The 16,841-nt window shown below is 40.1% G+C and overlaps 2 protein-coding genes across 4 annotated transcripts; both read right to left on the minus strand.

Moving 5' to 3' along the window:
* Window positions 1–57: 57 nt before the first annotated feature.
* larp4ab (La ribonucleoprotein 4Ab) lies at window positions 58–12,410 on the minus strand. Of its 3 annotated transcripts, none has more exons than XM_054617348.1 (15): window positions 11,929–12,410; window positions 9,813–9,951; window positions 9,237–9,474; window positions 8,800–8,936; window positions 7,055–7,158; window positions 6,672–6,782; window positions 6,120–6,173; window positions 5,121–5,333; window positions 4,884–4,987; window positions 4,489–4,716; window positions 4,200–4,251; window positions 3,886–4,050; window positions 3,584–3,780; window positions 3,302–3,491; window positions 58–2,765 (listed from the first exon to the last, which is right to left on the minus strand). In XM_054617348.1, exons 1-15 carry the CDS (start codon window positions 11,929–11,931, stop codon window positions 2,403–2,405), a joined length of 2,298 nt encoding a protein of 765 aa, XP_054473323.1. In that variant the 5' UTR covers window positions 11,932–12,410; the 3' UTR covers window positions 58–2,402. The 3 variants fall into 3 exon arrangements, with proteins under 3 accessions (XP_054473323.1, XP_054473322.1, XP_054473321.1); XM_054617347.1 differs by lacking the exon at window positions 11,929–12,410 and adding an exon at window positions 11,377–11,695 and having other exon boundaries at window positions 9,237–9,459; XM_054617346.1 differs by lacking the exon at window positions 11,929–12,410 and adding an exon at window positions 11,377–11,694.
* Window positions 12,411–12,941: 531 nt separating this feature from the next.
* Window positions 12,942–16,129, minus strand: pfdn5 (prefoldin 5). Its single transcript, XM_054617271.1, has 6 exons — window positions 16,020–16,129; window positions 15,348–15,450; window positions 14,962–14,993; window positions 14,776–14,850; window positions 14,544–14,649; window positions 12,942–13,838 (listed from the first exon to the last, which is right to left on the minus strand). Exons 1-6 carry the CDS (start codon window positions 16,083–16,085, stop codon window positions 13,753–13,755), a joined length of 468 nt encoding a protein of 155 aa, XP_054473246.1. The 5' UTR covers window positions 16,086–16,129; the 3' UTR covers window positions 12,942–13,752.
* Between the last annotated feature and the right edge of the window lie 712 nt (window positions 16,130–16,841).

Genomic DNA, 16,841 nt, shown 5'->3' on the forward strand with positions numbered 1-16,841 from the left:
CAAATACAAAGTAGAAGAAACAGCTATTTAAAAATATTTTTTTTATTTTTATACCTCAGGCTCAGCAAACACATAATCATTTAATAAAACCAGTGTATTTGGCTGAAAACTGCAAATCTCATGTTTGATTGCGAGTTAAACACAGGATTCTGATACATACCGACATTGCATTGACAAGCTAAGAAAATGAAATGCATCAGACACATGACTGACAAACAAGCATACACATATGCATTAAGCTCCACTCTAACCAGCCCCAGCCCTGCAGCTGCACTGTCAATAAACTGAGATCTGCATGGAGTAGGATCCAGTGTCAAAAACTGATAAAGTTGGATTTTGACAACCAATTAACCAGCCATGTTTAGTGTGACAAATTGATGCGCTCACAATTCTCGCACTCTTTTTTTTACTGAAATAAGTTAAGGCACTGGAGGTTGGGTTTGAGATAATAGTTCCATGCAGTCTGAAGCCGATGCAATCTCTCTTACAAACATGATACAGTATACACAGGAGACAACTGAACTACTGATTACAAGACACAGAACACTGTAGACAAGTCCCTACAAGCAGAGGACTCAAAACATTTATCTAAGGCAAAATATTTTATCCCCCTAATCCTGAAAATCTGCAATTCTTTCTCTTAACTCATCTTTTGCTAATTTCCATTTGCAACAATAGATAAAATGAAAAAACAAAAAATTAAACACAATTAAGCTCAAATTGAGCATTTCTGTGCAACACCTCTCCATGTCTTACTTCTCTTATGATTAAAAGCCTGGATATTTAAGGATTTCAACTCACGCCAGTCCAGTCATGTTCTGCTCATTGTTGAGCCATGACTGATCAGTATCCAGTTCAGTTGTCAATAACCAAGTTTCTTTTCTCAGATCAGTATACACACTTATTTACTAATATTACACAAACATTGAATACCATAAGAAGAAAAGCAGAATTATAGAAAATCAAACTTGTCTACAGCTGAAAAAACAAGTAAATTAACAACCAACATCAAAAATAAATCTGTATATACACACGCTCAAGGAAAGCTACTACTACATAGGGACTTTTACAAGATCAAGCTCAAAAGTGGTTTTATGCCAAAAGGACTACATTCATCTGAGGCTTATTATTTATCAAATCGAGAGATGATGCAAGCAATCACAGTCACCGAATCATGTTTAGACACTGGCCATGATATCAACCATCAAATAGCTACGTTAATAGAGAAGAAGCCACAAAATTCTTTTTTTATCAGAAGAAAATCCATTTTCTTCTCCTGAGGTCCCTCAGATCATCAAATATGTTTTAGCAATTCACATGCTCGTCACTAAGTAAGGGCAGCTTACTCTTCAGGATCTACCACCCTACTCTAGAAACCTTCCTGAAACTGAACATACAGAAACATCCGTATCAGAAGCCGGGCCTGGAACCAAAGTTAGCCGTCAAACCCTGCCATCTTGTTTAGCGAAACACATACCAGCATTATTGACATCTGAAAAAACATGGAGTCTTTCTGCTCCTGCTTAATCCTGATAACCCTCCGAGGCTGACAACTACTATTCTTATGAGTTTTCATGCTCTAGAATTTGTACAAGATATACAGATGTGCACAGGAGTTACATCCCTGATACAAGCCTGCAAACCCCCCCCAAAATAAGCTGATCTACTCCAGTAAGTATACAGGGCTTATTTCAAACGTTAGTATTGATCTAATATTTGCATCACAAAGATGACTACTACAAAACACTGAAGGACAATAATCATTACACAACGTAATGTTCCAAATACATATTCCGTATTCATCAGCATCTTTTGTAGATGGTTTCTAAATAATGTAAGGCCTTGAAATATAGCTACTCAAAGTTCAAACCTTCTGTACCACCCCTCTGTTTTCTATAATTCTGCCATAGATTCAACATCTTCCGTATCATACATAATCATACGTACAGCCTTGATTTCAACAAATTTGGTATAACACTCTAGATGACTCACATGCCAACAATAACCAAAGAAAGCAATGCCTTATTCGTCATTTTGGATGGCGACAGCGCTTTCTTAATGTTAGACTACCTTGTATTAATAACTAACAACATCCCTCTTCGTCCCACTTACGCTATCATACGCATACACACACTAAAGATTTAGCCTGTTGATGGAGGCATCTTTTGGGAACGTCATGGTGATATTACTTTAAGCAAAGTATGTTTTATCAATTCTGTCAGCAGACAATATGCATCTTCCTAAAAAATTATTTCAGGTCTGCAACAATATTAAGATTCTTTGAAAAAGTCTGTCAAATGAAATATATTCATCTGTCTATTTACATATATTATATATTTACATAAATATTGTTTTTTCTTTTCCGTTTTAGTTCATGTTTTATAGGTTCCTTTTTCCTTTTGTTATTTTGGAGATCTTGGGGGAATGTTCTGTTCTTTGCCACTGCGTCTGGGTCCCCTGTGTGGGGAAAATGGTTTGCCAGTATTCAAGCCTCTCGGATGGTCCCGAATCTTCATTGCTCCGGATCTGGCTTGGCCATTCGCCCCTCTGAAGGAGCGCAACGGTTGACGAGGCGGGCGGCTGTCTCCGGGTTTCTCTGTAGAGCGCCTGGAGTTGGCCCGAGGCTCCTCAACCTTGTTGGCCTTGAGCTCTTGCAGGGGTTGGCCAGCTGAGGAGGCAGGAGGGGAGGGAGAGGGCGTCTGTGCCGGGGGCGGGTCCTTGGCCAGCCGCTGGCACACCTCTGCATAGCTCAGTTTTTTTGCCCCCTGGTAAGCAAATATTGGGTGAACATTAATAATCGAGACGTAAAATAAATCAAAGAAATTCCCCATGTGTGATAAAAAACTAAAAAGACCATATTATCCAAAATATAAAATAATCCATCATCAACACAAAGTGACCATTGAGATCAGTGGCAGAAACAAAAACGTTTTACATTAGTACTTTTGCGACTCCATGTCATTTGCTACAGTAAACTTGATCTCACAATCTTGAGATGGAAGCAGACCAACAATAGCTCCTTCCCCACTTCCTACCCCCACCTACTCTCCCCCTAGTTTCATGAGAGCATAATGAAACTGCATATTCTGTATACTGATTGACATGTCTAGACATCTCTTCCATCTTGTGAGTCTCTTCTACAGACTCACAAGGTGAAAACAATAACAGCTACACACCATTTACTGCAAAGCCACTAAAAACAGACAAAGGGGTCTTTGAATGACCTATGATTCACCAGGGAGCTATAAGCTGATGTTGCTATGAACTAATGTTGCACTCCTGATGAGAAGGCAGGCCTTACCAGGTCCGATGTTGGAGATGGGGGAGATGAAGAAGGTGCTTCTGTAGAAACAGACTGGCTGCAGGCGGTGGGAGCAGGTTTGGATGCTGTTGGGGAGGCAGGCTGCGAGGCAGGCTGCGAGGCCGTGGAGATGTTTTCGTTTGGGATAGAAGGTTCAGCTTTTTCCTCTTCCTTTACCGGAGGAGAAACACTACATTGTCCAGAAAAGTAAAAGATTAGTCATTTTCTATGTTTATGCCCGTTCTATTCACAGACATTTTATTAACCTGATGAAAACTTTACCTTAAGACTGGTGGTGCCACTGTGAGAGGTGCCACTGCGAGTGGTGCCACTGCGAGTGGTGCCACTGCGAGTGGTGCCACAGGAGCAAGTTTAGCAACCGGGGTCACAGCATCTGGTTGGGTCACAGCATCTGGTTTGCTTACAGCATCTTCAGAGAGGTTTGTTTTTTTGGACCCGTTAACCTCTTTGTTCACAGGCTGAAATAATCAAGAAGTTAAAATGTGCATTTAAACAACTGTTACTTAAATGCTGCTTACACGAGTCTCCAAAGTAAACCGTTTTAAGGAGGACAAGATATTTACCTTGTTTGTCACCTTTAGGCCACGCACAACATCAGAAAGGCGCATCTCTGGCATATTCTCTCCCCGCATACTGACCACAGATCCCGGCAAAGGAGGAAAATTGGAAGCTGCCAGGTCAAACTTTGGTGGAGGAGTTACCTTGGCCTCCATCAGAGGGACAGGCCTCTGTAATTTTAATCAGAGTTTATGTCAAATGTAAATAAATAACACTGAAGCTTGCCAAAAACTGTAATAACACCAGGACCTCATGGTCTACATAGGAAAATCATAGTCTGTTATTTATTTTAAATGGATGGAAGAGGAAATATGCTGACCGTGGTATGTTCATCTTCTCTTTTCCTCCTCATGCCTCTGTAGCTACCTCTCCTACAATGAAAACAGATGATTTCACATTAGAATGTTTTTGATACGAAAGTTACATTAACATGTAAATAAAACAAAAAAGAATGCAAAGGGTTGCATTTCCCAGGGACAGATCGTGAAAGCCATAAACAAGTTTTATTTCTAAGCTCGGTCTTCTAACTGTTTTAAATCTAGACAATATGACACAAACTGAAAATATTCATCTCCATAGTGTTAATAAACAGGATTATATTCACTCACCTTCCCCGTGTAGACGCACTCAGATATCCACTGGGTATGGTGGCCTGTGAAGAACTGTCTTTAAAGCCGAAGGATGGTAGAGAAGCTGTTGCCGAAGTGGTGCCAGAAGCCATCCCTGATGTCTGGAAGGGCTGCGGACTCGAGGGACCAGACAGGCCATCCATCAGGGGCACCGGAGCCTGAGAAGAAGGCACGTCTCCGGGCCTAGGGTGACCCTTAACATGGTTTCTGGGGATACACAAAAGAAAACCCATTTCTTTTTCTATTTGATACTTTAAGCAATAATTAATATCCTTTACATTTGCCCTCAAATGTTTCATGAAAGAGAGTTAATGGAGACTGGACAGCATGACTATGGATGAGAGAGTTATCATGTCATCGTAACTTGCACCTACCGGTTCCTGCTCATGGGTCGATGGGTGTTGATGGAGCTTGTGTTTGCTTCGTAGTTTCCAGGGCTGCTGTAACCATTCATGAATCCACTGTGCGGGAAAGGTGCCTGGTAGTGGTAAAATAAATTTGATCATAAGACCATAAGCTTCATAAAATTATCTCTGATGCTCTGAACAATACGTATGAAAAAAACCCAACATATAACTAAGAATTTCTCAAGAACACATTCAGGTTCTCACCAGTGGCGTTTCAAAGTAGGGGATGACCGCAGGGTTCCAGGAGGGCGACACCACAGGGTACACAGGGTACTGCTGCTGAGGGCTGTACGCCTGCTGCATGTAGACTTGGGAGCTATATTGAGCCTGCGGTTGGGCATGCTGACTGTATACACTTGTGTCCACACTGCGGAAGCTGTTCTTACCAAAGAATGTGTTAATGGCCTTAATGCGGGCCTGTTGGGAGGGAGAGAGAAAGAAAGAAAGAAAGAAAGAAGATAATCAGCCATGTTTGCTAAAAGGGAAGATGTGACTGTACCTATGTGAGTAGAATTGTTGATCTGTCTATCGTCATTTAGTCCCCTCAGATCTCATAATCTCACGGTCATTAGGCCATACAACACTGCACCGACTAGGAGAAAGAAGGGGGGAGAGGGAGTGAGGGGGGTGGAGTAAAAGAGGATGAGGGGGGGAGTAGAGGTAGTGTGTAGAAGCAGAGATACAGCAGATTGATAAAGAGCTACAGATTATAAATTCCTCCCAGTTAGCCACAGTGCATATGGATCCTTCCAAGCGCGATACTGATCATCACTGGGGTTTAGACAGGACCGCTAACGTCACAGCCTCATTTGTTTTATCAGGGTCACACAAAGTCCAGCTGAAAAAGGACACATTAGATACCTTAATCGCAAAGGTAAATGTCACATTGTGATAAGAAGTGATATCAAAGTGTCTGGAGATACAGGTGTGTAACAGTTCTGACAAACACCTCCTAGCTTATCAGGTCTCTGTGCACACATGTCCCAAGGTCACTCCTGAGGCTAAGGCTAAGCCAGGGAGTAGTGACGTGACAGCTGACAACACAACTACTCTTGTGTAACACAAGGCTTGATGGGTTCCATACTACTGTCTACAACAGAACCATTAATAAGCAGTGATCCAGCATGAAATATAAACTTAATTTAGTAGAGTAGTACTAAATAAAGTAAATTATTGGTTATGCATTTCAGTGACAGAACTCACCATGATTGGTTTTCCCTGGAATGTTTTCACTTCCTCTCGTAGGTATCTGTAGGCCTTCAGACAAAAAAGAAAACAACCACATATTCACAATATTGTAAAATCGGTGTTGTTCCCTTTCAATTCTAAGAAATAAAAGCTGTCGCACCCCTCACCCCCAGAGCGCTAGTGTGAAGTTCAGTGGTCATAACTGTAAACTTGTTAATTACTAACAAGACAAAGTTGCTGTAATACAAAAATCATACAATTTCTTAAAAGCATCTACCTGTAAAGTTTGGCATTTTATACACTGAAAAGGCTACAACAATAATCTAGTTCAAATCTTGAACCTGCACCATTTAAGTCACTTTTGGTTTCTTAAAAAGAAATGGAACCAGAGTAAATTACATCTTACAATAAGCAGTTATATTGTTTGTTCACAAACACTTTAATATTGCTAACTAAAAAAGATAAATAAGCTTCAACCAAAAATGTAACTATATTTTAACTTCAGGATTATGCAGCAGGTTGGTCAAAGATAAAATAAGCTATGTGTTCATTAATGTGGAGACATACCTGTTGTGCATCCATATCAGACTGAAATGTGATGTACCAGTTGCTGTTGTGTGCAAACTCAGCACTTAACACTTTTGGACAGTTTTCACTCTGAAAAAGAGCCTCCACTTCCTGTGAAAGAGATGCAAGGCACATATTATACATTTCACCCTCCAACACTCACAACATCTCTCTGCAGGCTCTGTGATAAATTGTCAATGAGCCACTATAACAAATTAATTCAAAGTTGTAACATCAAAATGCAGTGAGGCAGGTATTACACATCACCGTCTTTAACTGAATTCTTGTCAGCAGCTTTCTCCGCACATCTTGTGAGCAAGCATGAGCATGTAGGATAGATGGGTGGATGATATGGAGGATTGTTCCAAGCATGCAGTCCTTACCTCAATAGGTGTGGTCTCCGGCACCTCTCTCAGAATGATGATGCAGCGACTGTGGTTTGGCCGAACCTTCTCTCCAGCTTCATCAACTTGCACCATAGGCGAGGCTGTAACAAAGACACAACCTAAATAAAAGTGTTTTCACCATCTGGACATTACTTGAGGGCCCCCCCAATACATTTACATAGCGTGCCGTTAGAGAATTTGCATCTCTGGATCTGAGACATTCAGGATTTTCACCTTGGGAAACCGTTTGCAGAAGTGGTAAACATCACAGGCAAGAACATGCTCCTCACATTATAGAGAAACCTCAGACATGACAGCTTAAAAAAACAAAACACCATCCATCAACAGAAACACACTGTGGTGTCAACAATATGTTGTGGAAATCTTAGAGACACAATGCATATAATTGTCTCTGGTGACTCCGGTGGATTCTTACACCAACTACTTTGTTGTGATTTACTAGGCGACTGCTCTAAACAACAGCCTTGCATAATATGTGTATTGCTTTTGCGTTATGAATTGTGGTTTAGTTTATTTTACTCTTAGTTGAAGTCGAGATTAAAAGAAAAATGCCTTTTTTTTTTTTTTTAATAAAAATAAAATCACATCCCAGATCATATTGTGCAGAAAATTACAGAAAAAAATTAAATCTTCGTATCTTTATATAATAAATCATGTTTTCTTCCTGTAAAACAAAATATGAGCGGTGCTTAAGTAAGCTGGTATCAACCAGTTATATCATGACATCAATCAAGCAATCGACAACTTTTATCAACAAGGGAGGTGGGCAAGCCACCGCCTTCTGTATATTCCACTACACTCTAGACCCGCCGACTTTTTAGCGATCCAACTAAACGCAAAGGATTTTGATTAATTCCTCTTGTAACTGTACACCAGTCATATAGTCTGTTTCACTGTAATTACTCAAAGTACAGAGTACAAATGTCTAACTTCAGTAACACTGGGACTTTAAGGTGGTCGCTTATTTAACTTTGACCCTTATCTAAATCCCGTCCACGAATGCAATCTGGCTAATCATAGTGTGACATCATCGAGCTCTAACCAGTGTCCGACAGCTAGCAGTCTCTCTGCTCCATAGACTTTACTGCAGTTGTTTCAGAGTTTCTTCATTTTTAAACTGGTTTTGTGGATCATGGTTCAACATTGTGTAATAGTGATTACTAAGCACATCTATGCTATGCAAGGTAATAAAGGTATACTGAATCTATGCTTTGGCTTTTTAATGATAACAGTGAATAAAGACCTCACTGGCTCTACAGGAACAGTGTGTTCCTCAATTTCATTGTCTTCCTGCCTTAATTGCCAGGTGGTTCACTTTTCCGCTGTTGTGTGAAGGCTTCGGTTTCTATCTTTATCTTTTAGAGTTGTTTAGCTGCTGAATCAGTTTGACATCCTGGTTTTAGCCTTCAAATGCATACTGTAGACCCTTCTGTCTGCTTCTCTCTGAAATTGCTTTTTCCTTATTTTCCCCAAACAGTAGAAAATATTTATGCAGGGCATGCAGTTAGTGACAATGTGGGCTCCATGACAGCTCTGACGGAGTAGAAGCAGGGATGGTGCTTGGGGAAGGATCAATTAACAATCATCCAATTCTGCTTAGGTTGTAAAAAGATTAAAGTTAATTTAAGTTCGAAACATGTATAGATTATGTCTGTAAAGTAAAGTGTCAGTGAATCTGTGAGCATTTCTCACAAATGCAAGAAGAACAGCAGCACTGGTACCTCGCAGTACATCCAGAATGAGGGTCACATCAGTGGTAAGGGCTTTGATGTCCTCCATGCAAGCAATGGTCCAGATGGGAACAAACTGATCACTGTCCATCTGGGATATCAGGTACAGGTCCTTGGACAGGTTCTCTCTGCAAACACCCAAAACAACGTCAGACAAAAAAAACAAAACATTATTCAAAATGACAAATTCATTTGGGAATAAAATGTAATTATTGGCTGTTAGACGAATAATTCATACCCCTAAAGGGGAGAACTTCAGGTTTACTAATATACTCCATTGAGGAAATAGCTAGTTGTTTGCAATTATGAGAAACATCCCAAGACAATTTAAAGATTCATTACTGATGTTGTTCTTGTAGATGTGCACACTGGAAACAGTTGCAATGTGTGGTATAAAAAAAAAAAAAGAAGATTACTTCACTACTAACCTAGAAAAGCAGAACTCGAGCTGTTTCTTCAAGGACTCTCTTAGGCTCTCCTCAGACATTGGTTGCTCTTCAGAAGCATCAGCATCTATGGCTGATTCGCATTGAGGGTCAAAGGCTAAATACCCTGAGTCAGGGTGGTCAGTGCCATTTTCAATGCCCTCTGTGGGTACAGAGGCATAGTCAGCAGTTTTGTCAGGGTATTCAGCATCGGATCCTTTTACCCCTGAAGAAGGAACGTCTGAGTAACATAAGATAGTAGAGACAAGCATGAACAAAATGTTTGTGAAATAACAGATGTAGTTGTTTCATCATTACTAAGGCTCTAAACAAACATTGTCATGCTTTCTCATTGTTGCATAAACATGAGAATACCAGTTACAACCAATTCCTCAAATACCACATAAATCCTTCATTGTCTTGGTAATGATCATGAATACATATGTGTCACATATAGCCTGTCCCCATACTTTAGTGATGTACCAGTGCAGTGGGGGTTCGGTTTACATTAATGATGAATATAAGCGAGGGGAAGATGGAGAAAAACTTCTCTGCACACAGAACTGAATAAGCTCATACCTTCGGCCATCTCAGCGGGAGGGGGGTAGGTCAGTAGCCAAGGAGAATCCTCAGTCCCCTCTGGGATGTCATTCTGGTGGGCAGGGATCTCCTGCCACACTTTAGCATTGGGGTTCAGACCTGCTCCCTTTGTGGTAACCTGCATGATTATAGGAATAAAACACTGAGTTACTGAAAATAATGTAAGAACACCTCACACAGTAAGTTACATGAAACACAAGAGTACAGTTAGAACAGGAAGCAATGTTTTGATCATCTTGATTTTTAAACAGTGATATTTTACATGATGGGATGGAATGTGTTAAGGCATAAACTCAGATGTGTGAGGTTCCCTTCCCCGTAACTGATTTCAGATACGAGTGAGTACAGTCACTGGGGGGGGAAAAAAATGGTATTGAAACTGTTTGAATTGTGGAAGGACAGCAAAGGTCTGGTGGACATTTGTAAATATCGACTATCATGTGATCAGAGCTGTATAGTGTGAAATTGTGAAGTGATGCCTTGTATGAACTACTAATATGCAAACACACAGCATCTTTCTAAAACATACAACACATTTTTAAAATACACACGCCTTGGCCTCGACAGTAAGGGTTGAGGTTGTCTGGCTTTTGGTTGCCCAGACAACCGCAACCATGTTAAACAAACTCAAACATGTTTTAGCATATAAAAAGAAGAGACGGCAAACAGCAAAATGTGCACCCCAAATTCAAAACATAATTAAAATTTCTTACATTTAAATATTGCTGTTATAGTCAGAACTGGAAACAGACAACACTGCCTATGCGTTGGTGCATTTATTTGTTAAGTCATGTACACATGTCACATTTTCATTATTAAGCTGACATTTAATTGCAAAGTATCTTAATTATTCGAAATATAAAGTGACTAAAAATGGGCAACCATATTTTTAGTTTCGGCAAACAAAAGCTGTTGCCTGGCTGCCAGCCTGGCAACCACTTTTAAGTCAGTGTTGAGCCCTGACTCCTCTTTAAATCTCCACCTATATGCATGCTTTTCATGACCTCAGGTTATGTTGAAGTAGACCCATCAAACAAGATCATTTTATTATAATCAATCATTCAAAATAAAAAAAAAAACTTTCACTCATTCCTCAAAGTTACTACTAGTCAGCCGCAGACACACACACACAGACACACACACACACACACACACGACAGTTTCAATGGCTTCCTTATCTCTCTCACCCCGCCCCACAGTCACGTGTTACCGTGCACTGCGCAGGTCCGCCTCTGAGCCTCAGGGTAACTTGAACGGGGCATGTTGACCTGTCATCCATTGCTAAGCGAGCAGTGCGCTTAAGTCATCGATACAAAACCAACATGCGACCCTCTCATAACCTTTCCCATCCAACCAGTCTGATATTCATAAGTCCCCTCCAGCGGCTCAGGCTGTGCAGTGCAGCCCAGTGACGGTGCTCTGGGCGGCCGTCAGCACGAGCACATGGTGCCCACACAACCATATGTGACGATGTTCAAAACCTTTAAAACTCGATTAAACAAAGCCAGCTCTGGATGCAAAGCGTTAGCTGCTGACTGATTACCAACACCCCCCCGCGTCGTCCCCTGCAACGTGCAGGCATCTGCAGCGTGTTGCCATGACCTTTATGGCGGAACTCTGATAGCCGTGTATCGTTAGCCACACGGCGGTGCACCAGCTAACAATTAACACCAATCACGTGCACCGTTGGGCGATGTGTCCCAAACCAGCTACACATTCAGAGGCTTTGGTGATACAGCGGTGTGTTGAGCCCCCCGTCCATTGTGTCTAAACACGTGTTGATGGTAACGGTGAGCTTGTCGGGGGCTTCGTCGTCAACCATATTGTGACTCTAAATACCTCCTTTAGCTAACTAGCTTAAGTTCACCGGCCTCGCGCTGCCCTCCTGAGCTGGGCTCACGTGTCTGACGGGCTGAGAGGAACGCGGTGTGAACGTTCCACGTGTGACCGTTAATCAACAGCTTCGGTTTAAAGTTGCTGCAGCGAAGGGAAGCGGTTTGCGCGAGCTACCCCGACAGCACGAGCCACACTGGGAAGGACGCAAACAGGTTGTCGCGTGCTAGCTCGCGTGCCCTCACCCAGGCCCCACACTCACCATGCTGCCTCGGTCCTCTCCTTCGTATGGTGTCCTACTCGGCTCCTGCAGATGGTTTGGTTCCCGTCGAAGGCTTTGAGCGCTTACTAAATATCGCCCGCACGTATTTATAGCGACCCGTCGTCGTAACTACCGTCTCCCCGGTAACGTTATTCAAACGACGTAACGCGCTCCAGACCGAACGGAAAACAACTTCGAACGCGTCAAGTTTAAAACACTAACTGACTGTTTAACTGGTTTCCGTTTGTCTTAAAAACGTTTCCCATTTGACGACATGTGGCCACTAAACTCAACCCCTCGTCCCTCTGCTCAGCTTCCAGTCACCGCTCCTCCAGCATGTGACAGCTGCGTCCTCTGCCACAGTCCGTCCCGACAAGCTGCACTCCGCCCGGCAACAGCTATGCTAATAAGAGCCGCGGGCGACTGTGACCCCTGTGAGAGGACACTACCGGACCTGCCTTAAGCTCAAGTCATGACCCCCAGAGCCCGTTAGTGTGGAATGATGTGGCCTGTGTTTAACGTCCAGGTTATCACCACTGGCTGCTCATTGCTGAGGGGATGAGACACAATATAAAGTTTTAACAGGCAAACTTCCGTCTTTCAGTAGGAACTTGAGTCCACAACTGAGAAATGTTTCTTTAAACTTATCTTTTCCACTCTATGTTCACTTTGCATCGACATATATATTTATATATATATATATTAATACAGCGTTGTTTTTCCTCAGATCGTCATACTATGTGTGGAATATTGATATTTTATATATTACCAAATTATTGACGAAATGTATGGTGTTAGAAAAAAACTGATGAACAAGGCTACGGGCACAGATCAATTAATTAATTGACCATGCATTTGCTCAACTGCTCTACAAGCAAAACGGTACCTATTCTCTTGTAAATTAATTATTTGGTCATTTCATAATTTTTTAATCAACTTGTAAGATAAAAACAATAAATTAAATATGGCTGCATGCCTCAATAGTATTTATGCAACATTAACAACCTTTGGGGTGCGACATAAGTTGTCTTTTATTATTAGATTTGTTTGTTGTTGAAATAAGTGGAGAAACCACTAACCTTAATCACCTAGCAGATGCAATTTACAAATTGTAAAGGAAAGGAACACAAAAAATACATACATAAATCTGAGAATTGGTACTGCATAAGTTTTCTATTCTGAGGGATATTTTTTAGAGAGAACTGAGTGCTTTGTCACATGTTGCACAACATCTCTTGAAGCTCCATATTAGGAAAGCCAATAACCTTGAGCTGGACTACCAGCATAACAGCCCCACCCCCCCCTCCTGGTTGTCATCCAAGGAGAGGAAGTAAAGAGTGTGGAATCAAATAATCTTGTGTCCCAAATCTCTCAAATCAGAGTCAAATTCACCCTCGAGCCACCTGGACATTTGTGTCATACATGGAGAGAATTCCCTCAAGGCATTCTTACAATATCGTATTCACTAGAATTGGAAAGACAACCTGGAAACATAGTGCCTCAAGCCATGGCATTTGCCAGCACTGAAGCATAAAAAAATTGTTCTTGGTAGTGGACCCCACTGATGAATACACAACAATACCAAAAAACATGATCTATGAATGAATTGAATTGATGAATTTACCACTTTTGTTATGCAGAATTTATCGGACACCCAATAAAATTGACTTTGAATTGACCAAGTACACATGATTTCTTAACCAAGACAATAGCCTACTTATAATTAACTGGTGACATGGTTTATGCACTTTCTTCATTTATTCTCACACAAACATAACACCCCCCCCCCCCCCACATCATGAATAGTTCAAACAGGTGTGATCATTAAGCCTTGGTGGGTCCAACTACTTGGGATGCCTGCTGGGTCTGTTGAAGTTGCTGGATCTTCACGTTCATTACTTCAATCACAGCTGAAAGAAAGAACACAATTTGCAAAGTAATTAAGTCTGTAATAGAAAGCTGCATGGATGACGCATTTATCGTAGGCCAACCCTGGAATCTGATGTTGCACTGGTTGCCTTGACATAAAATGTCCCATTAATGCACGTTACTAACTTTGCCTCTTAAAGCTAATGTTAGTTACAAACCACACCATTAGAGAGATGCACCGATACCAAAAGCTGATATCAGGTCCAATACTGTGCTAATGTACTCTTAAAACTACTCTGATGCAACTGCACACGATACTTCTAAAACAATTTGAAGTTGAGTTAGCTGAGCCTATTAAGCCAACCAAATACAGAATGTTTTCCACTAAAAACTTTGTTTGTTTTTTTACCATGTTTTTTTCTAACACGTTTATTAGTAGGTACATTTTAATTGTACTCTAAAATATTATCTGTGGTATATTAATAACTTTGAAAGTAAAAACTTTGTACATTTTAGTGAAAGTCTATGGAAGTTAAGTGAATATAACTTTGTAATCATTTAATTTGCAAACCTCTATGCTAATAACTTGTGTTTAATTTTGTTAAGTTTTGGACTTGCCTTGTAATATCCATTATATTAGTTAAAACATAAGGGACTTGTGGCATTTAAATATCTGGCCTTGAATGGAAAAAATTTACAATGAGGAAATACAGATATGTATTAAAAAAAGTTTTAAGAGAGTTTACCTTGTTTCATGGCGTGTTTTTCCTGAAGAGCTGGCTGAATTTTCTCTATCTGCTTTGTGAGGAAGTCTATTTTACGTTTGAAGAAAGCCTTTGAGTCTTCGACATTCTAAAGAAAGAAAAAGACAAATTTAGAGTATAAATTAAATTTACATAAGAATGCATTACATTACGGGAATAAATGATCTAGTAATTTATTACATTACTTATTGATTTTAAATTCTAATATATTTGCCTTTTCAACATAGTATCCTGTCCCCACATCCACAAAGACATTTTCCACATCATTTAATGATCCAGGGACGTACATCTGAGAGGACAAAATGTCAAGGGAAAGTATGCATGTCTCCAGAAACACAGAACTTCATTAAAACACGTCACACAAAAACAACCAAACAGGAGACCACGAGAGGAAGGATACAGAGCTGGTAAGTGGCACGAGCAATTCTTTCCCTGTGTGACAGAGGAGAGAAGGAATTAACACGTAGTCAACTTCAGCTGCAGAGTCACAGGTGTAGAGGCTGATTTCAAAAGACTTACATTAACATGACGACATTACAACTTTGGAAAAATAATTCATATTTAAAAAAGGCACATAAATTTGTGCAACACACTGGTGTACAGTAAGCCCTTTGGAGGGGGAGGGGGAGAGAGAGAGAGAGAGAGAGAGAGATAGATAAAAGGGAAGTGTAAATTATCATTAAAAATGAATTATCACTGTTAAGCTAAATGTTTTATCAATCATTCCAGAAGGAACTCCTTTAAAGGATTGTTGGGGCACCAAGTCTTATAAAGTATTTTACTCACCTTTGTTGTTTTTGTTCAGGACGTTCATACTATCTTTTGCTTCAACATATTTCGTCTGGACAACTTTGAGCTGACCTATTGAAGAAGTCAAGAACTCGATCTCCTGCAAAACATTCAAATGTACAAAACAGTCAAAAGTTTGGACACACCTTCTCATTCAATGGTTTTTCTTTATTTTTATTTTTTCTACATTGTAGATTAATATTGAAGACATCCAAACTATGAAGGAACACATATGGAATTATGTGGTAAACAAACAAATGCTAAACAAACCAGAATGTTTTATATTTTAGATTCTTCAAAGTAGTTGAATGAGAAGGTGTGTCCACACTTTTGACTGGTACTGTACAAAACAGTCAAAGCGACCACACCTGTCTGCCTCCAACGAGAACGTAACGTTAGTGGATAACTAAACACACTCATTTACAATAAGAACAACACAATGTGGCCACATTTCAAAGTATATTTTACTTCTGTCGAAATGCGTAAAACGGTGAGACATAATACTGAAATGCTCACTGGATATTTAAGCACCGTTAGCGTGTGTAGCGTTAGCTTCAGGTGGGCTAGTTAGCTACCCTGACGTCTCTATTCAGATTATCGGCCTCATAAAGTCCATATCACATAAAACAGTCACAATTGGTTCATACTAAACTTCTATTAACGGGTTACCTGATCTAGTTGGGTTTTCAGTCCCTCTAATTGAGGCAGGGAGAGGTCTGTGAGATTCACCGCCATGTTGGAAGAGCGATGCCGACTGACCTTTAGTGACTGTTTCCGGGTGATGGAGGTGGGCGGTCTTTAGTCTGAAACACCGCCCCCGTGTGGTCAAGTTATGAAACGCACCTGCTTCTTTCACTAAAACTGTCCCTACCATGTTTATACTTGCTCTTTCATCATGTTTCAACAAAAATGCTATTAAACTGTTCATAAACACGTTTTTTCTCGCTTTAATGCACATCACAGGTATAAAGTATCATTACAGACCATATCATTTTGGAAATTAATGCATCACAATATAAAGTAATTTAAACAAAATAGTGTCATGATAAATTAAAAAGATAAAGCTAACTTGTATTGTATTGCATCATTAACACAATCAAATAAAAAAAACCTTGATTGATTAGTTATTTTAAGCATACCCTTAAATATGTCTGTCATTGTCAATGACATTATCATTTTTAAACTGGTGCCTAAACTTGAAAATGCTTATTCAATAATCTCCAATTAATGTCCAATTGCACTTGCAAAAGCACTGACACCCTGCAAACAGATATTATTTAATATCACCCAAAATAACATCAATTTAAATTCAAAGGTCAGAATGCAATTTCAAGTTCACGTTACCCCAAGTCAATTTCACATTAAATTTCAATATTAGACAAATTCAATTTGAGAGTGCCAAGTATTTTTATTTTGTTTTTGGCAAAATAATAATTTGGTTGTTTTTTGGTTAATTTGGTACATCATATACATTCAACTGAAACTTTTAAC

This window comes from Anoplopoma fimbria, chromosome 17, assembly GCF_027596085.1.
Source record: "Anoplopoma fimbria isolate UVic2021 breed Golden Eagle Sablefish chromosome 17, Afim_UVic_2022, whole genome shotgun sequence".
NCBI lineage: Eukaryota > Metazoa > Chordata > Actinopteri > Perciformes > Anoplopomatidae > Anoplopoma > Anoplopoma fimbria.